At 40.0% G+C, this 25,165-nt stretch overlaps 7 protein-coding genes across 12 annotated transcripts; 5 read left to right on the forward strand and 2 right to left on the reverse strand.

The window, feature by feature from the left end:
* Positions 1-1,032: 1,032 nt before the first annotated feature.
* On the forward strand, positions 1,033-1,989 carry LOC122819130 (uncharacterized). Its single transcript, XM_050889444.1, has 3 exons — positions 1,033-1,184; positions 1,235-1,417; positions 1,476-1,989. Exons 1-3 carry the CDS (start codon positions 1,104-1,106, stop codon positions 1,947-1,949), a joined length of 738 nt encoding a protein of 245 aa, XP_050745401.1. The 5' UTR covers positions 1,033-1,103; the 3' UTR covers positions 1,950-1,989.
* Positions 1,990-2,298: 309 nt separating this feature from the next.
* On the forward strand, positions 2,299-5,334 carry LOC122817774 (uncharacterized). Of its 4 annotated transcripts, none has more exons than XM_050889445.1 (3): positions 2,299-2,415; positions 2,466-2,648; positions 4,715-5,334. In XM_050889445.1, exons 1-3 carry the CDS (start codon positions 2,335-2,337, stop codon positions 5,186-5,188), a joined length of 738 nt encoding a protein of 245 aa, XP_050745402.1. In that variant the 5' UTR covers positions 2,299-2,334; the 3' UTR covers positions 5,189-5,334. The 4 variants fall into 4 exon arrangements, with proteins under 4 accessions (XP_050745402.1, XP_050745403.1, XP_043946869.2 ...); XM_050889446.1 differs by lacking the exon at positions 2,466-2,648 and adding an exon at positions 4,474-4,656; XM_044090934.2 differs by lacking the exon at positions 4,715-5,334 and adding an exon at positions 2,707-2,884.
* LOC108027015 (uncharacterized) lies at positions 3,035-3,997 on the forward strand. Its single transcript, XM_044095541.2, has 3 exons — positions 3,035-3,192; positions 3,243-3,425; positions 3,484-3,997. Exons 1-3 carry the CDS (start codon positions 3,112-3,114, stop codon positions 3,955-3,957), a joined length of 738 nt encoding a protein of 245 aa, XP_043951476.1. The 5' UTR covers positions 3,035-3,111; the 3' UTR covers positions 3,958-3,997.
* A 2,744-nt stretch (positions 5,335-8,078) lies between the features above and the next one.
* On the forward strand, positions 8,079-14,502 carry LOC108027044 (pancreas transcription factor 1 subunit alpha). Of its 2 annotated transcripts, none has more exons than XM_017098244.3 (5): positions 8,079-8,309; positions 9,059-9,457; positions 9,506-9,686; positions 10,943-11,087; positions 14,025-14,502. In XM_017098244.3, the coding sequence occupies exons 2-5, from the start codon at positions 9,267-9,269 to the stop codon at positions 14,273-14,275; spliced, it is 768 nt and encodes a 255-aa protein (XP_016953733.1). In that variant the 5' UTR covers positions 8,079-8,309; positions 9,059-9,266; the 3' UTR covers positions 14,276-14,502. The 2 variants fall into 2 exon arrangements, with proteins under 2 accessions (XP_016953733.1, XP_016953734.1); XM_017098245.3 differs by having other exon boundaries at positions 9,521-9,686.
* Positions 14,503-16,907: 2,405 nt separating this feature from the next.
* LOC127011618 (uncharacterized) lies at positions 16,908-17,566 on the reverse strand. The gene is made up of 2 exons (XM_050889448.1): positions 17,502-17,566; positions 16,908-17,444 (listed from the first exon to the last, which is right to left on the reverse strand). Exons 1-2 carry the CDS (start codon positions 17,520-17,522, stop codon positions 17,019-17,021), a joined length of 447 nt encoding a protein of 148 aa, XP_050745405.1. The 5' UTR covers positions 17,523-17,566; the 3' UTR covers positions 16,908-17,018.
* Positions 17,567-18,406: 840 nt separating this feature from the next.
* On the forward strand, positions 18,407-25,126 carry LOC108027316 (GPN-loop GTPase 3). Its single transcript, XM_017098716.3, has 3 exons — positions 18,407-18,553; positions 18,617-19,275; positions 24,903-25,126. The coding sequence occupies exons 1-3, from the start codon at positions 18,509-18,511 to the stop codon at positions 25,051-25,053; spliced, it is 855 nt and encodes a 284-aa protein (XP_016954205.1). The 5' UTR covers positions 18,407-18,508; the 3' UTR covers positions 25,054-25,126.
* Positions 19,412-24,798, reverse strand: LOC108027315 (glutathione S-transferase 1-1). 2 transcript variants are annotated; one of them, XM_017098714.3, is made up of 4 exons: positions 24,007-24,798; positions 21,435-23,386; positions 20,564-20,711; positions 19,412-20,501 (listed from the first exon to the last, which is right to left on the reverse strand). In XM_017098714.3, exons 1-4 carry the CDS (start codon positions 24,469-24,471, stop codon positions 19,941-19,943), a joined length of 3,126 nt encoding a protein of 1,041 aa, XP_016954203.1. In that variant the 5' UTR covers positions 24,472-24,798; the 3' UTR covers positions 19,412-19,940. The 2 variants fall into 2 exon arrangements, with proteins under 2 accessions (XP_016954203.1, XP_016954204.1); XM_017098715.3 differs by lacking the exons at positions 21,435-23,386; positions 24,007-24,798 and adding an exon at positions 20,949-21,082.
* Positions 25,127-25,165: the final 39 nt, after the last annotated feature.

Here is a 25,165-nt window from a genome sequence, read left to right on the forward strand (position 1 = left end):
TTTATAAGATAATTTCACATTCACTTTTTTTTATTTTTCAAAGCGCAATAATTAGTGCTACGGCTTGAAATTTTTCTTTGCGTTAAAAAGAGTAAAAGGCTTTCATAGTTTTAATGTGCAAAAAAATGTATTTCTCATTGGTTCATTAACATTATTTTGGCAACACAGTAGCGGAAGTGGTATATTTAGCGTATAATTAAATATGTTAAAAACACAAGAGAGGTGTATAATGCATTAAGCCGCAGTCAGGAAGACTTTTCCGACCCCATCATGTACCTATGTACCTTATCAGCATCCGTTGACGAGAAGATCTAGACATCGTCTTGTATACAGACAGACGTCTGCCTGTGACCGTCACAACCCCTAACCCATTTAGGAGGTGTTTAAGTTTGATCAATCAAAAATGGTTGAGTAGTGCATTTAAAAAAATGTACTTCCAAATTTTAAATTTAGTCAGAACCACGAAGCTATACGAGTAGTGAAGTGTAGGGTAAGGTGACGAACGATTTGTTTTCTAATGTTACTTTCCCAAATGCAATATTTTTTAAATGTGTAAACGCGAATATTGCTAAAAGTAATATTCGAAATTCTAACAAAGCTAAGTCCTACAGCTTTTGGCGTGAACCACTCTTTTTTAATAAATTTTGATTTAACTGGCGACGTATCTAAAACACTATGAAAAAGCAATAAAGCTACAGCAGTTAAAATCATCTGGTACTATTATGTTTTATTATATTTTACACAAAAACAACGATAACAATTCAAATTCTTTAATAAAATAAGTTCGTCACGAGGGTACCGTGACTTAATAGACTTGGAGCAAAAACGGTGTCACTCTCAAACAGAGCAAATAAAAAATTATTCATAAAGATCTCATTTTTACTTATTTTATTTACCTCATTTTATTTTTTCCATCGAGTTCGTCAGATTACCATGTCGGCCGGTATAAATATATTGGCAACGCTAAGGAAGGGTGAAATTATAATTTTTCAGAAAAGGTTTTTAAATATTTTCCGCTTGAATAAATTGTATAAAAGAGTAGAACATTTTAGAATTGGTTTTTAATTTCACAAGAAGTTCTTACGTTAATTCAAAACTGCACAATGAAGGATTGCATCAGTATTTTGGATGGCGAGTTTCAGATTGTACCCGTGACTCCAAACATGTATGATGAAGTAGAAGAGGTAGGTAGTCGATAATGGGCATTCAGTTTTGATAATTATGAACCCTGCAGTTGCTGGTCAGTATTTCAGTAAACGAAGAATTCGGATGCCTAATCACCAATTTGCGGAAGTCGCCTTTGGCCATAGGCGAGCTGCGTAAATTGATTAGGTACATCCTGTCCTTGGGACTTTCCTACGCCATACGTCATGTGGAGAGTGGGAGAATCGTATCAGGAATCGCCAATATAATATTTGTAAGTATTTGAGGACCACCAAACGCAGAATTAAATTTGCTTAAACACCCCCAAATAGAATGTGAAAAGGAGGAGCTCATATTATGATGTAAGAGCCCAGATGAAAAGCCCAAACATGATAAAGTATATGATGTTGTGGGATGCTGTCGATTCGAGCTTCGATGTCAATGAGTATTTCAAGATGGACAGCACTATTGATGTAGAATACTTGGGCACTTTGCCGGATTTTAGGCGACGCGGCCTGGCTAATATTTTGTGCCAGCACTCCATCGATTCCGCGAGGCTTATGGCACGGGGGCACCTTCCTCCGGAGGTATTTGCCCGGCTGCCTGAGGAGATGCAGATTGAAAGACCAAGGGCCGTAGTCACCGTAGCCACTTCCCCAACTGCTCGCAAAATGGGCCACAGTCTAGGGATGACAGCTGTCCATAAATGGACCTTTTCGGAGCTAAGAAATTTAGGTGGTATAATTACGGAGCCTGTTGATGGAGAGTCTAATCAATACGTAGAACTGCAGGTCATTGAAATTTAGTTGCGCTTGAAATAACTAATAAACCACTTCTCAAAATGTATCATACATTTTGTTTGTTTTATGGTGACTTAAAAAATTTAATTTCTATTTAACAAAATGTATATTTTTGGGTTGATATTTTACTGCGGTTTGTGATAATGTTTGGATGGAACCATTTTCTTTTGTATATAAAGCCATTTAAAAAAATCTTCGGCCACAAGTATTTAAAAATACCTCCTACAAGTTACCAGTGGGAGGAATGTCACGCATCCGCTCTGAAGCAATAGTTTTTACGCCAACAAGCTTGGTTCATTGTAAAATTATAATTTCACATCTTAATTGAATGAAAATACTTAAATTTATAATGAGAATTTCCCTTCGATGTATTTACTGATATTGCCCGAGAATGAACGACTGTATCAGCATTCTGGGTGGGGAATTCCAACTTCTACGGGTGACCCCAGCACTATACGATGAAGCCGAAGAGGTGAGCACCCTAACAGCCGAAGTAGCTTATGGATCTTTTTTCCCCAGTAGATATTGACTGATTTGTCGATAAACGAGGAGTTTTTATGCCTAACCACCAATCTGAAGGATTCGCCAGCGGCAATAAAGGAGCTCCGGACGCTGATTAGACATATACTATCCTGTGGAATTTCGTTTGCCATTCGCCAAGTGGCAAGTGGAAGAATTGTTGCCGCCCTGGCCGGTATAATATTCGTAAGTTCATCCATAGCTGCTAAATGTAAAACCCAAAACTGATCGTCCTCAACAACAGAACTACAAAAAAGAATCTTCTTACTTTCGAATAATGGCCCAGTTCAAGAGCCCTAGCATGGTAAGATACAGGCAGTTGATGGATGCCATCGAGAACAGCTATGATATGTACAAGGAGTGGAAGGTGGACAGTATAGTTGAGGTAGAGAGCAAATAAAAAATTATTCATAAAGATCTCATTTTTACTTATTTTATTTACCTCATTTTATTTTTTCCATCGAGTTCGTCAGATTACCATGTCGGCCGGTATAAATATATTGGCAACGCTAAGGAAGGGTGAAATTATAATTTTTCAGAAAAGGTTTTTAAATATTTTCCGCTTGAATAAATTGTATAAAAGAGTAGAACATTTTAGAATTGGTTTTTAATTTCACAAGAAGTTCTTACGTTAATTCAAAACTGCACAATGAAGGATTGCATCAGTATTTTGGATGGCGAGTTTCAGATTGTACCCGTGACTCCAAACATGTATGATGAAGTAGAAGAGGTAGGTAGTCGATAATGGGCATTCAGTTTTGATAATTATGAACCCTGCAGTTGCTGGTCAGTATTTCAGTAAACGAAGAATTCGGATGCCTAATCACCAATTTGCGGAAGTCGCCTTTGGCCATAGGCGAGCTGCGTAAATTGATTAGGTACATCCTGTCCTTGGGACTTTCCTTCGCCATACGTCATGTGGAGAGTGGGAGAATCGTATCAGGAATCGCCAATATAATATTTGTAAGTATTTGAGGACCACCAAACGCAGAATTAAATTTGCTTAAACACCCCCAAATAGAATGTGAAAAGGAGGAGCTCATATTATGATGTAAGAGCCCAGATGAAAAGCCCAAACATGATAAAGTATATGATGTTGTGGGATGCTGTCGATTCGAGCTTCGATGTCAATGAGTATTTCAAGATGGACAGCACTATTGATGTAGAATACTTGGGCACTTTGCCGGATTTTAGGCGACGCGGCCTGGCTAATATTTTGTGCCAGCACTCCATCGATTCCGCGAGGCTTATGGCACGGGGGCACCTTCCTCCGGAGGTATTTGCCCGGCTGCCTGAGGAGATGCAGATTGAAAGACCAAGGGCCGTAGTCACCGTAGCCACTTCCCCAACTGCTCGCAAAATGGGCCACAGTCTAGGGATGACAGCTGTCCATAAATGGACCTTTTCGGAGCTAAGAAATTTAGGTGGTATAATTACGGAGCCTGTTGATGGAGAGTCTAATCAATACGTAGAACTGCAGGTCATTGAAATTTAGTTGCGCTTGAAATAACTAATAAACCACTTCTCAAAATGTATCATACATTTTGTTTGTTTTATGGTGACTTAAAAAATTTAATTTCTATTTAACAAAATGTATATTTTTGGGTTGATATTTTACTGCGGTTTGTGATAATGTTTGGATGGAACCATTTTCTTTTGTATATAAAGCCATTTAAAAAAATCTTCGGCCACAAGTATTTAAAAATACCTCCTACAAGTTACCAGTGGGAGGAATGTCACGCATCCGCTCTGAAGCAATAGTTTTTACGCCAACAAGCTTGGTTCATTGTAAAATTATAATTTCACATCTTAATTGAATGAAAATACTTAAATTTATAATGAGAATTTCCCTTCGATGTATTTACTGATATTGCCCGAGAATGAACGACTGTATCAGCATTCTGGGTGGGGAATTCCAACTTCTACGGGTGACCCCAGCACTATACGATGAAACCGAAGAGGTGAGCACCCTAACAGCCGAAGTAGCTTATGGATCTTTTTTCCCCAGTAGATATTGACTGATTTGTCGATAAACGAGGAGTTTTTATGCCTAACCACCAATCTGAAGGATTCGCCAGCGGCAATAAAGGAGCTCCGGACGCTGATTAGACATATACTATCCTGTGGAATTTCGTTTGCCATTCGCCAAGTGGCAAGTGGAAGAATTGTTGCCGCCCTGGCCGGTATAATATTCGTAAGTTCATCCATAGCTGCTAAATGTAAAACCCAAAACTGATCGTCCTCAACAACAGAACTACAAAAAAGAATCTTCTTACTTTCGAATAATGGCCCAGTTCAAGAGCCCTAGCATGGTAAGATACAGGCAGTTGATGGATGCCATCGAGAACAGCTATGATATGTACAAGGAGTGGAAGGTGGACAGTATAGTTGAGGTAGAATACTTGGGTACAAGGCCGGAATTCAGAGGTCGTGGCTTATCAGGTATTCTAAGCCAGTGCATCATTCGTTTTGGAAGGCTGATGTCGCAGGGAAAACTTCCCCCGGATGTATTCGGCCAACTATCAAAGGAGATGCAACTAAATAGACCTGGTGCCATCTGTACAATCGTCACTTCGCCATCTTACGTGGAGTACGCACAGAGAAGGGGTATTCAAGTGGCCCATAGGTGGAGAATTTCGGAACTGAGATCCTGGGCAGGAAATACGGCAGCACATGGTGACGACGAGGCCTTCGAGTACGCAGATCTCTGTATGATAAAGTATTGAAAAGTGAATGTCTGGAGTTCAAATAGCTGCGGACCACAAGAAATGAAATCCTCTTTAACATAAAGAATGTATCGACCTATCTCACTTTTTAAATCCCGACCAAACCCCTAATAAATCAACGTGCGAAAATAATCACGTGTTTAATCTACTAAAGAACCACAAATAACGTTGATGTGATTTTAAATTCACTTGTTCTGCTACGGAATCAAAAAAGTCCTGGGCTAATATTTCGTTCTATCGCTGATTTAAAAATGGCTGAAGCTTATATAGATTGTTAAAAATAATCAGAAAATTTCAAAAGTTTTAATCCTTGCCAAATCCACTCAGCGCTCAGCTCACCCTTTTATAAATGTCTATCCTCATTGTCGATTTCAATTTTTGCACTTTCGAAAAAAACTTTTCAAACGAGATTAAAATTTACACAATTCTGAGCTCGGTGAGGCATGCACTCGAAGGGATTTCGATTTCCCGGCCTTTCCCTAATGCCCGGTGTCAACACAGCGGATGGACTGCAGGGGCAGAAAATCGGGCGAGCAGTGTGATAAGCATTTCGATCCTACTCTGCCTCTACCTCAACAATGCGCTGGGGTTTTTAATTAGAATTCGAATAACAAAAAATTGAAGGTACTTCGCCAAAAGAACAAGGGGAGAGCGAAGGCCGAAACCCCTTGCGGCAGGGGCAATTGTGTGTAATGATATCGTAGATCATGCAGGACTCGTATATGGGGTTGTCTGCCAAAGAGGCGGTTACGCTTGATTGTGCTATATGACGTGTGCATAATTCGCCGAGTGCCGACCAATTTACGGCCAGTCCAGCTAGAGGCAGTCGGTTTGAAAATTACAGAGTATATTTATTAATAATATAGACCTGCTACTTATTCCGGAAAGGGCTTTGGGAGACGGAACTACAAAATTTCCTTTGATTTGTTTTTAACAGTCCAAGTCCAACGATCGCTTTAATACAAGTGATATAATACATATATTATTATATATATTAGAAATATTAGTAAATATTGTAATAATTGGATCTGGTTATCAAATTGCATAGCATTGGATTTTATTTATAGTATTATTCTTTCTTGGTATCAAGTTGCAGCTCGAGATGTTGATAAATGTGGCAAATCGGTAAAATAATAATTTCCCCTTATAAGCAGTTTACTATCTTGGCCTATGATCTCCCATAAAAGCCTCAAAGCTTTCGGGCCACAAATTGCCACTGCAGGACAGCTTGATAAAAATGAAAACTAATTTGTTTATACAGCTGCACAAAACGAGCAGCGCCGGCAACGATAACAACGCAGAAACAAAGGTGAAGGACTGGGGTAGGCGGTAGGCTTCTGGCAAAGGCAAAACAATTTGTTTATCATGGTAGCCTTAGTGAGGTTGTCTGATGATGAGGCAACACACACACAGAGGACAGGCACGGGAAAAAGGACAACAAACAAACAGAGCTCAGGCGACGAGCAGGGCGAGGATGAGCCCAGCAACACATCAGGGAAGGGCAGGATACTCGGGATACACAACAAGAAATACAAGATTTACTAAAACTAAATGTTTTAATAAATAATGTAAAAACAATGAAAATACATTATCAAATCATTTTTCAAAGCACAGTTTGATTATAATGATATTTTTTGTGATCGTAAATTTGTTATATTATAAATTTATAATACTTAATTGATCTGAATATTAAAATAAATAGTTTTACTTGAAAAAATTGTATGTTTGTACATACCATTGAATTAGATTTCGAAATTAAAATAATACGTAAATTATAAAAAATAACAAAAATTTAATAGTTTAATAAATAAATATATATTCTTTGCTGTTTTATTATATCTTGTTTAGTACCCCAAACTTGACATCAATTACAAAAATTAAAAAAATAGCTGGTAGGTGGCGCTTTACAACATCGCTTTGCTGCTTATATAGCTCCATTCCTTTTTTGCTCCCTTAAGCTGAGTAACGGGTATCTGATAGTCGAGGCACTTGGCTATAGCGTTCTTCCTTGTTTTCTAATGATAAGAATAATATATGTTTAAAAAACGAAATAGTATCAACTTTCGCTGCGAGTGTGGCCTATTTGACACCCCTGTCTCTGCTGAGCCCCGTAAAATATGCAGTATATGCTGCAATCGCCTTTTAATGGAGTTGTTACGAAACGAGGGAGAGAGGTAATCCTAGACAGTGCAAATATTTGAAGTTGTACTCTGCTAATGCTTAAAAATTATGCTGGTTGACAAATTCCGCTGGGTCTTATTCGACAGCCAAGCTATTCTGTATATTTTTTACCATGATTGCTGAGCTCGTCTTGGTTGCAACAAATCATTAATTAGACTTAGGGGCCGTACGAAGTAATCCAGACAGTGGAAACGACGCCGGCGGGATCCTTATTTCCGCACATCACTGCGGAATTCGTGCAGCTGCCGCCTCAACCCCTTTTGTGCTCCTCCGCCCCTGGGGCAAAACACTTGTCTACATCAAACATCAACACCTTCCATTGTCAAGCACTTGGGCAATAATTCCGCTTAAACAGATAAACGAGCGCTCGAATCAAAAAACAATTGAGTGCGCTTGCAGTGTGAAAATGGTATAGAGCATGGCCGGAAACATCAAGTTTCCCGCCCTCCCCAACCGCCGGGAAAACTTAATAAGCTTATAACACCCCGAAATGCAACCCTGTTTGGCTAAAACTTTCAGCTTGCCGCGCTCCGATTGGCGGACACTGGGGCACCGCCCCTTTGGCTGTATCTTTTGATGTGGCACCGCCATTGAAAGATACAATACATGGCACACTATCCACCCCTCGCCGTGCTCTTCCTATCAGACAGGTCCTGTGGAAGTTCGAGGACCGATTTCCAGGCTCTGGCATTCGCTTTCCGGCAGTCCTAGAGTTCGCAACGCAACGCGCTTCGATGTTAGAGCCCGCGGTGCCGCTTCGTCTATAAGGATTATTGGGGTGTTGATAACTGGGAAATGCAGTAATTGAATCGTGTGAAAATATTTGGTCCTCGGGTGATGTGCAATTTAAAAGTGTGTGAACCGTTTCTAAGAAATTGGTAAATTACGAACTTGTGTGGAAATAGTCACAGGATTATTTGGATACTTCTAGGTGATTAAGGTAAGTTACTAAAGAAATATAATAATCAAAGTAAATGTGTTTGGAATTCTTTTGTGGATTGTGGATTAAGACGAATGTTCTGAAATGGATACAATTATTTATTTATTTTTTCGAATATTGTATTTTTTATTATGTCTCAAAATGCAGGTCGTTCAAAAACTATTTACAGAAATATTAGTATTATGTTACATTTTATTTTTCTACTTTCTTTTATCGAAATTGAAATAACCGAAAATGGTGTTTGTATTGTTTTAACATTAATCATCCGATTATTATGATAAAGTAGTTTGTTTTATTTTTTTTTTGAAATTCTGAAATTTTTAATGAATGATATTCCCAAGAGTAGAAGATAATATGCTTAGAAACACAGAAGTTATTTGTCCAATTCGACTCGTTCCGACTATTCTAATTCCTTAAACCAAAAATAAATTAGTTAGTTTTGTTGTTTTAAATTATTATTAATTAAATTGTTATTTAATCTGTGTTATTTACCGTGAGTATTTTTTATAGAGCTTACAAACTATCAGGATAATCTGTGGTATCGTAAAGTTATCTAAAATCATTTTACTGTTACGAACTCTTTTATGAATTACTTTTGTGTACATAAATGTGACACATTTTTATCAGTTAAACACAACATTTGTATCTTATCTAATCGAAATAATGTTGGACATGTTTATTACCAATATCAACAACTGAACAAGTTTAGCACAGGAAGTAACCCTCTGAAATGTTAAATCCACTTTCAGAGAGAAGCAGAAGTCAAGGACCCGCAACACGCGTTTCACTTGTCCGACTTGCTGCCCCCTCCTCTGATCTTGAGGCACGTGCTGGTCACGCGTCGCCAATCAGCGGATCGGAACTGTTAGCTTTGCCGTTATGCACTTAGCTGGCAATTAAGCAGTCAAACAGAAGCGCATCAGATTTTCGAGTTCCGAGTTCCCTGATTGTCCGACAATGTTTTCCATGGACAACTTTGACCTGGAGGCCACGATGGCGCGCCATTTCTTCGAGGGATCGCAGGCCACCAACGCTTCCACCTCTAGCTCCGACTATTTTTTCGGGGACGAGCACAGCTCGGAGAGCGATGACGAGGATGACGCCTACAGCAGCGGTTTTAACAGCGACCAGGAGAACACCGAGAAGACGTAAGCATGGCATCCGTTTCCGCCCGGACCCCAATTAATGGAGTCCAGCTTCTCCCCTTTCAGCCGGAGGAGCCACAAGCCTCGGCGCTTGAAGTGCGCCTCCCAAATGGCCCAGCAACGGCAGGCAGCCAATCTCCGCGAGCGTCGGCGGATGCAGAGCATCAACGAGGCGTTCGAGGGTCTGCGCACCCACATTCCCACGCTGCCCTACGAGAAGCGACTGAGCAAGGTAATTTGAAACGCCGAACTGCTTTATACGGAATCCTATCGAATGAAATATTGATCACTGGAAAATTAAAAATAAGTTAAGACAACTTTTAAAAAATGCAACGTATTAAAAATGTAACGTATGTTACAGAATCCACGTAAACCGTATACATAAATAGACCGATAGTTAGACAGAAACAATAAAAAAATGTTATACTTGGTTTACATTATTTTCTCATCCTTAAAATGGCAGATATATGATCAAGAAAGCACTTAATTCAAAATTAAAAAAATGAAATACCCTCGAGCATAAGATAATTTGATCAAAACATCAAAACTACTTTTGTTTTCATATCGTTTTCTAATAATGTTTTCGATATAATACCCTGATCAAAAACCAATTTCATTGAAAATTTTGAAATCCGAAAGAAGTACTATCCCCCAGATTGCAAAGTTACTATCTTATGTTTTAATAGATCAAAAAAAAAAGATATATTTATACCCGTTACTCGTAGAGTAAAAGGGTATACTAAATTCGTCGGAATATATGTGACAGGTAGAAGGAAAGGTTTCCGACCCCATAAAGTATATATGTCTGTCTGTCTTTCTGTCTGTCCGTATGGACGCTGAGATCTCGGAAACTATAAGAGATAGAACAGTCAAACTTAGTATCCAGATTCCGGGGCTTCCTGCGCAGCTGCTTATTTAAATGTGCCACGCCCACTCTAACGCCCACGAACGGCATAAGCGCTTAAATCTGTCTGCCGCTCACATAAAATTTACTGAAATAGCCGGCAGGTGGCGCCCTAAAATATCGCTTTGCTGCTTGTATATCTTCATTCCCATTTTGCTCCCTTAAGCTGAGTAACGGGTATCTGATAGTCGAGGTACTCGACCATAGAGTTCTTCCTTGTTTTTAGAATCATTTCTGTGGGACCTAGAGGATATAGTTGTTTGATCAGTCTTGTTATGCTACTACTTGCAAAAGAAAAAAACTTCTGGAAACGTTTCATCTCATAAGCTTAAAAACTAAAACATGGAACTAAAGGTTTAGTGTACAGATGTCTGTACTTTATAGGGTAGAAAACCTCTCATTCACTTATCTGTAAACTATTTGTTTACGTTGGAAGGACATTTTTTTTAGAGTAATGGTTAAATAGGAGGGGAATATTATTTTCAGCCAAAAGTTGCGATATAACGTTTAAAATCTTTTTTTATCTTTATAATAAATAATATCACATTTTAATGAGGTCTATTCCCATTTGTTTTCTTCCCTAGGTCGACACACTCAAGCTGGCGATCAGCTACATAACCTTTCTGAGCGAGATGGTCAAGAAGGATAAGAACGGCAACGAGCCCGGACTGAGCTTGCAGCGCAATTACCAGAAGGAACCGCCCAAGAAAATCATCCTCAAGGATCGCAGTGAGTTGTCAATCCACATCAATCAATTGCATGCACCAAATACCTAGGTGGGCGGACGGTCAGTGAGTCCGGTACACATTTAATAACATAATTCACTTAGGGCACTGGCCTTATTCAAAGGTTATCTATAGATGGCCCGGGTTTTTGTTTTGTGGTGAACAGGACGTTAACAGGGGATGCTGAGCTGCATCCTGGCATCGATTTTGGGTCTTCCGTGTCTGCCTAAGTGTAACTAATTAGAATTTTCACACTTTTCGCGCGGGGTTTTGGGTTCGCTTGGCGGGCTTTGCGTGACTGCCAGTCGAGCAAATTGTTTTGCTCATTGCCGTCGCATCGATCATCGAGGATGCGGATATATGGATGCGGATGTGGCGGGCCAGGGTGTTCACAAGTTTCACCCGGGATACAATGCCGTGGATTAGGGGATTCCGTGTGCCAGCTCATAAAAGTTGCTTTGGTCACGGTTTTTTGGTTAATAATTTTCCTATTCAAAATGTATGGCCCTGCAGGCTGCAACGAGTTCCTCGGCAAGGGGATCCCTGGAAAGCATCTGCATAACTAATAGCCTGGCCACTTGGAAACCTGAAAGGGTGTCGATTTGGGGTTTCGCGAATGGGAAGGGTGACGTCTCTTATTGAGTGTTATGTATAGCCCTTAAAAAGTGTCATACATTTTTTTAAAGATTTTTTTTTCACGTGTGTCACAACACAAATTTTAGCTGGTTGAAGTTCAGTTTAAACTGGTTTTCGAATGGGAGAAGTCTCGTCAGCGAAGTAATTTGTATTACAATTTACTGCTCTGGGAATTGTGTAATGAAAAACCTTGTCGTATTAAAGAAATATTTATGGGTAACTATATTTACAAATCATATAAATGAGGAAAAATTTATCATTACCGTTTTTTATTTGACCGAATCACTTTCCTTTTCAAAAAATAAATTAGTACGTAAAATGGTTGCAATAATGAGACAATTTAAATAATACCTTAATACATCTTGAAACTTGGCTCATAGTAAATGACATTTAGGAAATTAGAAAGAATTGTTATGAAATAAATTGTCGTATTATAAAAAATATTTATCGGTAAATATATTTACAAAAAATACCAATAATTTCAATAATCAGACCATTATTAACCAAATAATAATTTAAATAATACATTAATACATCTTGTTACTTGTCTCATAGTAAATGAAATTTAAAGAAATTAGAAAATCATGTTTATAAGCCACATGGTTTCCTAGCTTATCCTAAAGTGTTTTAGACACTAATTTGTTTAATATTCTCCTTAGAGTAATTTGATATAATGATCAATTTTTCTCTCGCAAAAACGTTATAAAATCAAATAGATTGTATTTACTGCTGCCCTCCTTCTGGTCTTTTTATCAGACTATTCGATTTTGTTCCGACCAAATGAACATGCAAGTTCCGATGTGTAATTTGTGTCTACCTGATAGAGGCCCACATGCACCACCCATACACTTTGCCCGTTCCCATCTCCCCAACCTCTGGCAAAGGGGGAGTAGCCCTGGGGTGGAGGAAGCGAACCGAACAGAACCGAGCCCGAGCCAAATAGTAACAATAACAGGAACAACAGAGCCCAATCGACATAATCATAGCGTGAGAAATTCGTTACACTCCAGCAGATGGCTGCTGTCGCCGTCGCCGCTTAAAGGCCAAATGGAAGGCGACCAGGTCAGAACAGAGCGGCTCGGGACAGCGAAGCGGGGAGATGGCCATGTTGATGGCGAAAGCGTTTTCATGCTTAACGGGCATTAAAAATGTTGCAGCGAAAACAAAAATACGAGGAAAGTTCTCCTGGGGAAGCTCCACGAGACGCCCATTTGAATGGGTGCAAGGATGTCTGCGGATGGGATGGGGGTTTTCGGCACGCGGCTGGCATATGTTCACACCAACTTGCAAAGATGCGGAAGCTGCGCCGGGAAGTGGTCGGGGTCGCATATTTGAGCAGCACCCGCATGAGCCACTCGAAAACTGCGAGAGCTACAAATTGCCCGACTTGGGTGGCAGTTGGTTCTGATTGGACATAGCCGTGCGGAGGAGGGTGGCGGGCAGGATTCCGGTCCGGGCTTTGCTTTTGGTTTCGGGTTTATTTGTCCAAGGCAAATGGCGGTCGCAGCGGGGTGGCAGCTGCAACAACAAACCGGGGACTCCGGCGACCAACACCAACCCTTTGCCGTATTTGTTTGCCCTGCGAGATGATGGGCCCGTAATGTGGTCGCTAATGGCATTTGCTCAGTTTTGGCAACAATTTTAATTGTTTGGGCGGCGCTTGACTCCTTAATGGGAGTTGTTGCAGTTTGGGTTTGAATTATTATTTTTAATTTAATAATAAAAATCTTCTAAAGTGTTACATTTAAAAGTAAACTGTTTTTAATTAGTAAACGATCTTAATCAAATCTATCGTAAAGGCTACGCATTTAAGTCGAATTTATTGTTCTTATTTTATTAATGTCAGCTTTTTAAAATCGTTATTACACTTCATTTGGACTACCAACTTACGTCACTAATACTGAAGAATATCTAAAGAATGTGAAAAAGTTTTTTTTTCTTTTATTTACGCTTTTACTTTTTTTGTAATATAATCATAGGAATTGTTCGACTATGAATTGTTAATAAAGAAAGTCTTACATTTTTAATTTATTCTTATTTGTTTTAAATATTTTATTAGCGTTAGAAGTTTAACAAAAGTATCGGATATTCATTTACTACTGTATCGCTGTATGTATACTATATATTAAATACATTCCCTATACCTTTTCCCAGAACACGTTTGTTTTTTATGCTTACTTGATAAGGTCGTCCTACGTCATTGCAGTTAAAATATTAAATAAATAACATAAATATTTAAAGTGATATATGAATACGAACTACGTTTTTACTAACCCCATGTTCCATCCTTTGTCTCCACTTGCAGCAGGCGGAGTGGCGCACTCGTTGTCCTGGTACCGAAAGGGCGACCGATACCCGGGCAGTAAGCTCTACGCCCGCACCTGGACCCCAGAGGATCCCCGGGGACCCCACTCGCAGCCCCTGCCGCTGTACAACAACAGCAACTCGAACCAGAATCAAAACAGCAACCAGAGCAGCGACGACTTCAGCGGCAGTGCCGATATGTCCGATCCGGGAGCAACGGCCAGTATTTTCAGCAGCGGCAGTGGAATGTGAACAGCGAACTTCAAGGTGCCCGGAAAGCGTGGAAATAGTTACAGAGAATGAGATTCAATGGAAATCCTACTAGTCAAGCCCTGCTAGTCATGGCATCTAACGCATATTAACCAACCTAATAATTATATGAGGAAAACATGTTCTGTGGTATTTAATTGCTCTAAGTTCGCTAATATCTAAATGTTATACATAGTGGTTTAGTTTAAATCGAATAAACATTTCACACAAATCTACCCAACAGTATCTAATTGCAGTTCAAGCGACGGGGGCAAAGGGACCAATTCAAGGATAAATTATATAGTTATCAGCACGAGCGTGTATCGAACACCTGGCCCTGGTTGTCCTCGTGGCCTCTGCACCCTGCCATTGTCGATATCATTAATAAGAGGGACAACGGGCGAACAGACAAATATCATAAAGCACAAGTGCAGTTCATTTTTTTCGCTCGTGGGGGTGGGTGTAAGCTGTACACTCTGGAAAATGCATTTGATTATTCTTAAAATCAATTGATCTTCAACATTTATATAAAAAATAGCTAGGCTGCTATCTGGATATATATATTTTTTCTTAATTTGTTAGGACATGTTAATTATACTTCATGTTTGTATTAGTTATAACTTTCAAAGAATGGTATGTTTTGTTAACATGTGTTCGGGCTTGGTATGTTATTTGAAAATATTTGCAAAATTATTAAATGGTTTTTAAGTTCCGAGCCATGTTTAAAAGGTAACCTACCCGCTTCCTTTTCAATTCACCAATTAGTTTCACCCATTATTGCCTGAATCATTTTGTTAAGTGTACGCTATTGCTTACGGGGAACTGCAAGTAGAAAATTATTTCCGGTCTTCCGACATGCATGCCCACACGCCGAATGGAATTTTCTTTAAAAAAATGAAAAATTATTATTCTTTAGCGCTTTTATTTGGCGGTGTGAGCGCGGCATTTAAAACATCATTATGACTGTCAACCGCCGGACGGGCAGATGTTGTCCGTTCGGCTGAGCAATTGAGATGTTTATCTGCAATTAGGATTAGCTCGTGGCAGGGGTGTTTCAATAGTGACGTGATTGAACGTTGCGATTGCGAGCCGATCTACGTTGACATCTCAATTCGATCGTATGTAAATGTATGCCTTCTGTTTGGCTTGCTGTGGTCAACGATTTAATTAACTGTCGGCGGCAACAGCTGCACGGGGCTATCTAAATCTGATTGGTGGCTAAGTGGGGGCCAGTTCCAAAGCAAAACGTACTTACGAGTTAATCAAGCCTTAAAAACTTCTGGCACCAAGTAAATTATTATTCTTCAGAAGCTGGGATGTGACTAACAACAGCCGCGTTATATAAACTCGTGTTCTGAATATGTAAAGTACACCACAAAAAACTCCTTTGATTATGGGGCTATTTAAATTTTGTATTCAGTAATAACATTGAAGCATTATTAAAACTGTTTATTTAAGAGGTTATTGTCGACAATGATTAATCCAGTCGAAATTTAAGCACATAAGTAAAATATTAATAACAAGAAAAGAAGTTAACTTCGGCAAACCGAAGTTTGTATACCCTTGCAGTTATAATAATCAACGTTAGTAACGCCATGTGAATTTTTAAGGATTCTTGCTGGCTTCAAATATTTATATTTATATTTCATTATATATATATATATATTTCATTATTTCTCTGACCGTTTCTTTGACAATTATTTATATTATCTTATATATATAATTATTTATATTTTCCGATCGTTCGTATGGCAGTTATATGATATAGTCGTCTGATGAAATTGAAATGCAATTCAAAATTCACAAGTAATTAAAAAATGTTATTTCCAAGCGTAGAGGTTATATGTTAAAAAACAGTAATAATTGTATCTTATAATTAAAAAACAATTTTTCAAACGTCTTCATCACTACGTTGCAAACTTGTGACTGAAATCATTATACCCTCTGCAAGGGTATAAAAACATGAAATGTTTTTTTTAATTTTATGCTTACTCACAGCTTATTAAAACAACAGTCTAAAATTGTGTTATTTTTCAAAATACATAAAATGTTTCTTAAAAAATTATTTTCCTGAAATTTCTTGAAATGTTATGGCAAATAGTTAAGAACAATTATAATATAATGTTAAAGAGCTTAATTTACGATAAAAGTCGTTATCTAACAGAGACCCTACAAGAATTCGCTCAAACCTTTCTAAACTGTCGGATTTCGAAACGAGTTGTTGATAACGTTAAAATACACAAATGAATGATACAAGTCGTACATGTTTATTTTTAGTATACTCCGTATTATTTTCAACGTGAGATTAGTTTTTGTTTTGATCTGAAGTATCTGGATGTGGTTGTTGTAATGGTCTTTTTTCTATATTTTTTAGTGATGCAAGAAGCAATTAAGAAATGCTAGAAAGGGATTATTGACTTTATTAACTATAAACAAGGGAGAACCCTATGGTCGAGTGTCTCGACTATCAGATATGGAGTCGGAAACGCTACCTTCTACCTATTACGTACTTGCCAACGAATCTATGAACGAAGAAAAACTGCCAAAAAATACCTTCAAGCCCAGCAATTTTTGATCATTTTATATTTATTAATATTTAATATTAAATGTTTTGTATACGTGCAAGTAAGTTTTTCAGGCGGTAAACAACTTGCAAAAAGATATGGAAAAGGGGATTTTAATAGTATTTGAGCAAGTATTTAATATTAACAAAGTTTTTAAAATAAATTTAAATATTATTCAGATATTATTCCTGTGGTTTCAATTTTAGATTTGTTAATTTTTTTGCAATTGAGTCTTTAAAGTCGGTGAAGAGTTCCTCTATTTCTTCTCGACAACTTGCCATGATGTTTTTAAGACAGAGGCTGATTGAAATTGAATCACCATCCTCCAACCGATAGGCCAGACGGTGCTTATGATGGGGAGCCAGTCCCAAACGGGCCAGAATGTCCAAATCGGAGGAGTCGTATAAGGGGTGTTTTTCTGCAAGAAACTGGGCGCACTTCTCATGAATGTCTAGGGGTTGCAAAGATTTCTTCGTGCATTCCATAAAACACCGGAGCAACTTGGAGGCCTCCGAGTCTTGCAGGGTCTTTTCGATTGTCCTTGATATCTCGAGAATCCTTTCCACCTCCTCTATGCCAATGTTCTCTACTAGCTCCTCAAAATGTTCCTAGCGGTTCCGAAAGTTAGTGATCTATTTACAATTTTTTTAGTGTCATTTATAAACCTTTTTCGAACTGGAGTCCATGTTGTATATACTTGCAGAAATATTTTTAGCTGATCGTTCTAATGGATGAGCAGAGCCTTTTATAGTCTCGAATGCAACTCTGTTTACTAAATGCTCAAAACTTTATCTTTCAACTTATACTTTGTAGGGGCCAACTCATACTTTTTATACCCGTTACTCGTAGAGTAGAAGGGTATACTAGATTCGTCGGAAAGTATGTTACACGTAGAAGAAAGCGTTTCCGACTCCATGAAGTGCATATATTTTTAATTAGAATCACCATCCGAGTCGATCTAGCCATTGCGTAGGTCCGTTTGTCTGTCCGTCCGTATGAACGCTGATATTTCGAAAACTGCAAAAGCTACACTACTGGCATGTAGATTCCTGAGATTTTTGGGCAGCTTAAAAATTTTACAATTTTTGTTTCCTGCTTGTATGTCTGCAATATTCTTTTGCTCCCTGCAGTTGAATGACGAGTATCTGATAGTCGAGGCACTCGAATTATGCGTTCTTCCTCGTTTATTATTAAATTGAGTCATCAAATCAGGCGAATAAAAGGACAATGTAAACAAATTGTAAGTATGGTCTTCTTGAAAATAAATCCAAACATTCGTCAATACCCGCTCTTTTATTTTTTAAAGAAATTTTTTTTTATCCATTATGAAATATCAAAGAAAAAATGTATTTAATTTTTATTTACTATTTAGCTCTCCACATAAATTTAGTTTTTCGTTACTGTAAAATTAACTAACCGAGCTCAAAGATGGATAAATATTCTGTATAAAATTTCACAAAAGTTAAAAAAAAATTAAACTGCTACTTTTTTGAATTCCTAATTTTTGGCGGTTAGAATTTGAAGATGCCAGCGCTGTTGCTGCCAACCCACCGGCAGAAATTGAGCAGCACTTGGGCGTTTTGCAACACTACAGCTGGCGCACGCTTTGTTTCTTATTTGTTTTGCCTGTGATTTTGGCTAAAGTAACAAAAATAACGTGCCAAGCATAAGGATGCGGTACGCACAGATAATTGTTGGTCCTGCTGGCAGTGGCAAGGTAGGGGCAGTGCAATATTATATGCTTCGTCCAGTCTAATAACCCGATCCCCATCCTTCCCAGTCGACGTACTGCAGCTTAATGCAGCAACATGCCATGGACTCCAAGCGAAACATCCAGGTGGTGAACCTAGATCCGGCGGCAGAGCACTTTAACTACAACCCACTGGCGGATATTCGCGATCTCATTCACCTGGACGATGCCATGGAGGACGAGGAGCTGCACTACGGACCGAATGGGGGCCTGATCTTCTGCCTGGAATTTTTAATCGAAAACCAGGATTGGCTGAAGGACCAGCTCTGCGGAGGCGAAGATGAGTTGATGGTGGGTGAGCCGGATGACGACTACATCCTGTTCGACATGCCCGGGCAGATAGAACTATTCACTCACCTGAAGATGGGCAGGCAGCTGGTACAGCTGCTAGAGTCCTGGAACTTCCGCACCTGCGTCGTTTTTTGTTTGGACTCTCAGTTCATGGTGGACGGGGCCAAGTTTATATCGGGGACCATGGCCGCCCTCAGTGTGATGGCCAACATGGAGCAGCCGCACGTCAATGTGCTGACCAAAGTAGATCTGCTGAGCAGCGAGGCGCGGAAGCAGCTGGAGATCTACCTGGAGCCAGATGCCCACAGTCTGATGGGGGAGCTGACCATAGGCACAGGTTTTGGCGAGAAGTACGGCAAGCTGACGGAGGCCATTGGCTCGCTGATCGAGGATTTCAGGTGAGCTTCTCTAAAAACATTGCCTGAATTCGGAATTTTCAACAGTAGTATTCTTTGACGATTGTGTTAAGATTCATTCGATGAATCATTTTTTGCTACTATGGATTTTCGCGCTATTTTAAAAGAAAATGAAGGCTTTCTGTTTCGCAAATGAAATCATAAAATATTATTTTTTTATTGATTAACAATTTATTACATAGGTATTCATAGTCGTGCTTAATATTTTAATGTTAATTATACACAAGGGGTCCACAGAAGAGAATTTGATAAGTGTTAAGGAAAATGTCCTATACATGTGTTCACTCTTAAAAAGATTTTATCTTATCGCTAAATCTACCGAGGAATTTTGCAATCGTTTTTGAAATAAGAGTTTTCGGATTTATGCCTATAACTTTTGGATTGAATATTACCTTTTAAGACTCAATCCATTCAGATTGTTTTTTTTTAAATCATTTTTTCTAAGATACAATTTGTCCTCATAACTCAAAGATAAATTCTTAAATATTGAAACTTTGATCAAAAATATTTTAAAGTGAAACAAAATATTAAAGGTTAGTTTCATATATATTCATACATATACATATATATTTATATTGAATTCACAAGAATTAAAAATTAAGAAGGTTTTTACTTCCCCTAGTTTAAAGGGTCTTATATCTAATGCTTCAGGCTTTAGCCTTGCGCGTCGGGTGGAACGGGTGATCCACTTGGGACAAATCTGGCGGATTCTGCTCGAACGCACTAATCTCCTGCATGCCGCTGTTAGCGATCTCCCACAACTGCGGGTACTCCTCCTTGAAGGTTTCGTACCACTTGTTCACCAACGGATACTGCATCAAATCAAAGTTAATTGCCTCCAAACAGAGCGTCGCTGAAATCAAAGCGAAATCGGCTATGGTGATGTTGTCGCCGGCCGCGTATTTGGTGCCTAGACGCTCCAAGTATGTTTCGAACACCTCAAGTGCGTTCATCACCTTCTTCAGCGACATGGGCGTACGTTCGTAGTCAAAGAAAATGGGCGCCATGCTGTGGGCTGAAATGGGGGCGTAGTAGAATCCCATGTTAAAGCAAAGACGCTGATTAATTATTGCTCTTGTGTTGACCTCCTGTGGGTACAGCGACGAGTCCGGCGCGTATTTGTCGCAAAGATATTGCATAATGGCAATGCTCTCTGATAAATAGAATCCATCGTCGTCCAGCACGGGAATCTCCTTTTGTGGATTCATCTGAAGGTTCAGAAAAGCTTACATTTTTGTACGTCTTAAAGGGCCTATAATTTTGCACATACCTTCGAATAATCTTCAGAACGATGTTCCAAGGCGCAGAAGTCCACATTGATCAGTTGATATTGAATGTCCAAGGCCTTCAAGGTCATACGAACAGCCAGGGAGGGCGGCCCATCGGATACGGCGTACAGTTTCATGGTGTATATTGGTCTGTGGGTACAAGACAACCATTAGTTTTTTAATTTGCGTCTCGTTTGACCGGTTTGCGCTTTGCCACTAGCTTGAAAAGTGAAAGCACTTTGCCTCTAGTGCCTATTTAATGAAGTATTTCTATTTTTGGTTCCCTTTTTGCTATAACTATTTTCATAATGTATACATTTCTGTGTATATCAGCTAATTTCTGGTATTTTTAAAGATTATTTTCAAACTAAATTATTTTTAACTCACAAATAATGAAGTGCTCTCGCGCAACTTTCAAATGCTACTGATGAGCTATGAGCTTGCTTTACCGACCTGCCAGATAATGCAGGTGTTCATTTCAATGACAATATAAACAAGTTTTGCGATTACTGGTGGAAGATTCGATCTCGGGGATACTCTTAATTTAGTGTTTTTGGAGAAAAGAAACTCCGTGCACCTTTTCAACATATTGCTTAGAGATTTTTGTGATTCGCGAAAGTATGTAGTTCTTATTGCCAATATTTCTGAAAATCAGTTGCTAATCAAATTGGATAACGTATTCAATCTAACAGTTGACGGAACCGATGTTAGTGTATTTTATTTAATTTTAAATTTTTCTTGTTGTCTTTAATTTGTTTTACAATAAGAGTTTTAATTTCAATGTTGCTTGCAACCAAAATAAAAATATTTGTCGAAAGAGAATAAAGTAATCTCAATAGGAAAAGGATGTTTTTAACGGATGGTTATACATACTCGATAGAACCGTAGCCGTCGATATCATCAGCCACTTCCTCTACGACCTCTATGATCCCGTCTGTGTTGTCCATCTCAACGTACTGATGATCGCCGTCTATCGCCATTTCTTCGCCTTCCTCTTGCTCATGGTACTCTTCCTCATCGATGACAACGTCCTCTTCATCGTTGTGGGTCTCTACCTTGTGAGAAACGGATAATGCTGCGGAGCTGCTATTATGACTGCCCGCAACCCGTGGTTTCTTGTGCACCACTATGTCGCTGCTTATGTTAGATACATTGAGTCGCTCGATAGCTAAATCACCGTATTCCTGCTGAATCTGATCCAATGATTTTCCGATAAAGTGGAGTGGTCTGAACTTTAGATTCTTGTTGTTCTTCTTGTTTATCTCGTTGTACAATCTTCGCTTAATGTCATCCTCGCTAAAAGGATGGCTGTGGCTGTTATACACTCGAAGTACACGAATTGAGCCATCCTTTTGGGTGGCTGTCGAGATGCGACTCTTGCAATTGATGTCCGGATCGCGGCTCTTGATGCACACCCAATAGTTGCGTGAGATCACCCCTCGATTCTTGGCATGGTAAATATAGCCATCAACGCACAGGAGCTCGTGGCCCTTAGCAGACCTTAAGGTACAAATCTTGGTAAGGTCCATATCCGGCTGCGCACCCTTTATCGGCTCTACCACATCCCGTCGTCGGCGGATGTTTGTGATCTCGGGCTGTCGAACTTTTGGCTGGGGTGTGGACGAGTAAGCAGCATGAGACTGAGAGTCAAGCTCCTCCAGCGCATCAGGCAATATCTCGATCTTGGCGCTTATGTTGTCCGCTCCATCCTTTAGGTACTGCACAATCATGTTCGCCTTGGATTCGGGCTCCATTTTGATGGCACCATCGATGCTAATCACCTTCTTCATCACTACATTGCTTGTGTCGATGTGCTCGTAGCTCTCGTCAATGCTCTGTCCCGTTTCATAGGTCTCTGTTCCCTGGCTGGCCGAACCGTCCTCGCTTTCAAAACTGACATCTTCGCTGGGTTCGCCCTTTGACAGCTTTTGCGGATTCTCTTGGTCCAGCTTGACCTGCTGCTTGAGCCGCCGAGCAATCTCTTTCAAATCTGGATTGTGCGTGTGCTCTCCGTTGATTCGAATTACTACTGGTCCGTGCTCTCCCGGATCTATGGTAATGCGGACGTGACATGTGTTGACCTTATCACGTCGGTTTATGCAAGTGAAGAACATGTGCCCGTTCGACCTGCTCTGGGAGTCAAAGTGAAATAGATGCTGACTCAAGCACAGTACCTTCCGGCCCTTTGCCGAGGGAAGAAATGTGAACTTGGTCAAGTCTGTCTCCGTGAGCGGATTATAGCCCGGCTGAGCGACATAATTGTTAATCACATCAAATGCCAGTGGCCACTTTCTGTTGTCCAGTTTTCGGTCCACCAGAGAATTGTCGTCATCCTCTTCCTGACCCTCGACTTCTTCGTCGGCCGGAACATCTCCGCCCTGGCCTTCATCCGTCCTTACATACACATCGTAGTTATCCTCGCACTCCTCGATAATTATGGATTCCAAATCATCGCACCGCTGGGATGTATGGAAAGTATTTTCCGGATCGAAGTATTCCAGATTGGGGCATTCTGCCAGCACATCCGAGGTCTGTTCGTCCTCTACCAGAACAATCTGGTGCTTGGAAAACATGTGCATTAGCTTGGCGGCAGAGTAGTGCGGATGAATGTGTGCATCGGTGTCGACGGCGTGCAGCCGATGAGCTCCCGCCAGAGTTGCCTCCGTGCAGATCCTAGCCGTGCACTCGATGTCACGCTTGCGCACGCAGGTCCATCGGAAGATGTCACCCTTGTACGACTTTCCAGCCAGGTAGTACAGATGCCCGTCGATGCAGACCATCACACGGCCATCGCGTCGTCGCAGCATGTACACACGGTCCTTGTCCTGCCAGAAAGAAAAACTTTAGTGGTTTCTTCGGATTAAGATTGCTTATCATTCAATGAAGACCAATCAACACTTTACATTTACCTAAATTCAAATGCCCGCCCATTTACAACCTTTCGAATTAACTTGTTTTTACCAAAAGATAGAATTTGAAATGAATTTGCTTGGAGCCGTTCAGACGTTTTTATTTATGCTTTACTTTACTCATGTTATTACGAGATGCCCCCCTTTTAATATTAATAAACATCACTCTCCAAAAAATACCTATAATCTGGAAAGGTATTCGTGTAGTATTTTAACATCACATATGACCAGAATTTGGTATTTATAGTCCTTTTAACGGCCCTTTAAGGAGATATTTGATTTAGTTTGAATGGGGAAACACTTAATAGAACTAAAAATAGAGAAATATGTGCTAGAATAGTTAAATAGTACCTTAGAAATGTATTAACATTTAAGGAAGGTTGAATGGTCCTAGCTAAGGGCTGTCTTAATTTAAATTAGGAACACAAAATACAAATAAAGTAAACTGACGGAGGAAAGCAATATTCTTCGTATTAAAATACGCATAGGGGGAATGTAAGTGGCATACACCGGGTACAGTTGACCTGCGGTCGTACCTCAAAGTCCAACTGGAAGGAGGCCTCCACGGCGGAGGTGTCGATGCCTCCGTAGATGAACTCCGGCGGATTCATGCCGGCGTTGGCGCGCTCGTACTGGCGGGCTCTCTTCGGCTGGGTGGTGCTGTAGGCGTCGTTCATCATCATCACGGAGAGCCGCTTGCGCTGGGCCACCTTGTTGACCTCATGATCGCTGCAGCGCGGATGGATGTGGGCCAGAACCACGTCCACGACGACGTGCCGCGTCTTGTCCAGCGGATCGGGCAGTACAGTGCAGATGCGGGACTTGCAGGGGGTCGCCTTGTCCTTGCGTCTGTTGCACAGCCACCGGTAGGTGTTGTTGCGCCCGATGCGATCGAAGTGGTACAGATAGTCGTCCACACAGAGCATATCCACGCCCTTGGCGGACCGCACCACGGACACCTTGTTCAGGTCCATGCCATGCTCCTCGACAGGCGTTTCCATTTTTGAATTCCTGCGGTGTTTTGCCCGTGCCCGGAATTCAGCGTTTTTCGATTTTCACCCGAAAAGTGTTTTGTATCGTAAATTAGGCGATTTTGTGGCTGCTGGCTGCCTGGGATTTGTCGGTTGGGATTTTTGGTGGGATTTCTCGAGCTCACTATTTGCGCGCGTTTTTGCAAATGCCGCACTATTGCCGAACATGCACTAATTCCTTGCAACTGGGTGCCCCGAATATGGTTTGTTTTTAGTTTTTCCGACCGATTTTAATTGCACAAGCACATTTTTCTTTTGCGACGCGTCGAAAATTGCTTTTGTGTGAGATACGAGGGCTGCGAGCGAAGTGCTGGCGTTGCCACTTGCCACACTCGGTTTTTTTTTTTAATTTTTAGAAACTAATATAAATAATATTTTTATTATTATTTATTGTTTTACAGTTTGGTTAGATTTTTTCCGTTGGATTCCCAGGACGAGGAGAGCGTGGGCGATCTTTTGCTGCAAATTGACAGTATTTTGCAGTATGGCGAGGATGCCGACGTGAACGTGAAGGACTTTGATGAGCCTGAGGAAGCGGATCGAGATATATAGTTTTCCTTTAAAACTAAGCCTTAAGCAATTATTGTTTATATTGTATTTTAAATAAAAAAGAAGTCTAATTAAATTGTCTAATATTATGGTCACACATAGTACTCATCCCTGG

The sequence above is a fragment of the Drosophila biarmipes genome, chromosome 3R (genome assembly GCF_025231255.1).
Source record: "Drosophila biarmipes strain raj3 chromosome 3R, RU_DBia_V1.1, whole genome shotgun sequence".
Lineage (NCBI taxonomy): Eukaryota > Metazoa > Arthropoda > Insecta > Diptera > Drosophilidae > Drosophila > Drosophila biarmipes.

Excerpts from the sequence above, each read along its gene's own strand:
- LOC122819130 (XM_050889444.1), top strand. The coding sequence starts at position 1,104 with ATGAAGGATTGCATCAGTATTTTGGATGGCGAGTTTCAGATTGTACCC. Across the intron at positions 1,185-1,234 it reads TGTATGATGAAGTAGAAGAG|TTGCTGGTCAGTATTTCAGT; the intron begins GTAGGTAGTCGA and ends TGAACCCTGCAG. Across the intron at positions 1,418-1,475 it reads GAATCGCCAATATAATATTT|AATGTGAAAAGGAGGAGCTC; the intron begins GTAAGTATTTGA and ends ACCCCCAAATAG.
- LOC122817774 (XM_050889445.1), top strand. The coding sequence starts at position 2,335 with ATGAACGACTGTATCAGCATTCTGGGTGGGGAATTCCAACTTCTACGG. Across the intron at positions 2,416-2,465 it reads TATACGATGAAGCCGAAGAG|ATATTGACTGATTTGTCGAT; the intron begins GTGAGCACCCTA and ends TTTCCCCAGTAG. Across the intron at positions 2,649-4,714 it reads CCCTGGCCGGTATAATATTC|AACTACAAAAAAGAATCTTC; the intron begins GTAAGTTCATCC and ends CCTCAACAACAG.
- LOC108027015 (XM_044095541.2), top strand. The coding sequence starts at position 3,112 with ATGAAGGATTGCATCAGTATTTTGGATGGCGAGTTTCAGATTGTACCC. Across the intron at positions 3,193-3,242 it reads TGTATGATGAAGTAGAAGAG|TTGCTGGTCAGTATTTCAGT; the intron begins GTAGGTAGTCGA and ends TGAACCCTGCAG. Across the intron at positions 3,426-3,483 it reads GAATCGCCAATATAATATTT|AATGTGAAAAGGAGGAGCTC; the intron begins GTAAGTATTTGA and ends ACCCCCAAATAG.
- LOC108027044 (XM_017098244.3), top strand. The coding sequence starts at position 9,267 with ATGTTTTCCATGGACAACTTTGACCTGGAGGCCACGATGGCGCGCCAT. Across the intron at positions 9,458-9,505 it reads CAGGAGAACACCGAGAAGAC|CTTCTCCCCTTTCAGCCGGA; the intron begins GTAAGCATGGCA and ends AATGGAGTCCAG. Across the intron at positions 11,088-14,024 it reads AATCATCCTCAAGGATCGCA|CAGGCGGAGTGGCGCACTCG; the intron begins GTGAGTTGTCAA and ends CTCCACTTGCAG.
- LOC127011618 (XM_050889448.1), bottom strand. The coding sequence starts at position 17,522 with ATGGACTCCAGTTCGAAAAAG. Across the intron at positions 17,445-17,501 it reads TGGACTCCAGTTCGAAAAAG|GAACATTTTGAGGAGCTAGT; the intron begins GTTTATAAATGA and ends CGGAACCGCTAG.
- LOC108027316 (XM_017098716.3), top strand. The coding sequence starts at position 18,509 with ATGCGGTACGCACAGATAATTGTTGGTCCTGCTGGCAGTGGCAAG. Across the intron at positions 18,554-18,616 it reads GTCCTGCTGGCAGTGGCAAG|TCGACGTACTGCAGCTTAAT; the intron begins GTAGGGGCAGTG and ends CATCCTTCCCAG. Across the intron at positions 19,276-24,902 it reads TCGCTGATCGAGGATTTCAG|TTTGGTTAGATTTTTTCCGT; the intron begins GTGAGCTTCTCT and ends ATTGTTTTACAG.
- LOC108027315 (XM_017098714.3), bottom strand. The coding sequence starts at position 24,471 with ATGGAAACGCCTGTCGAGGAGCATGGCATGGACCTGAACAAGGTGTCC. Across the intron at positions 20,712-21,434 it reads GACGGCTACGGTTCTATCGA|ACCAATATACACCATGAAAC; the intron begins GTATGTATAACC and ends TTGTACCCACAG. Across the intron at positions 20,502-20,563 it reads GTTCTGAAGATTATTCGAAG|ATGAATCCACAAAAGGAGAT; the intron begins GTATGTGCAAAA and ends CTGAACCTTCAG.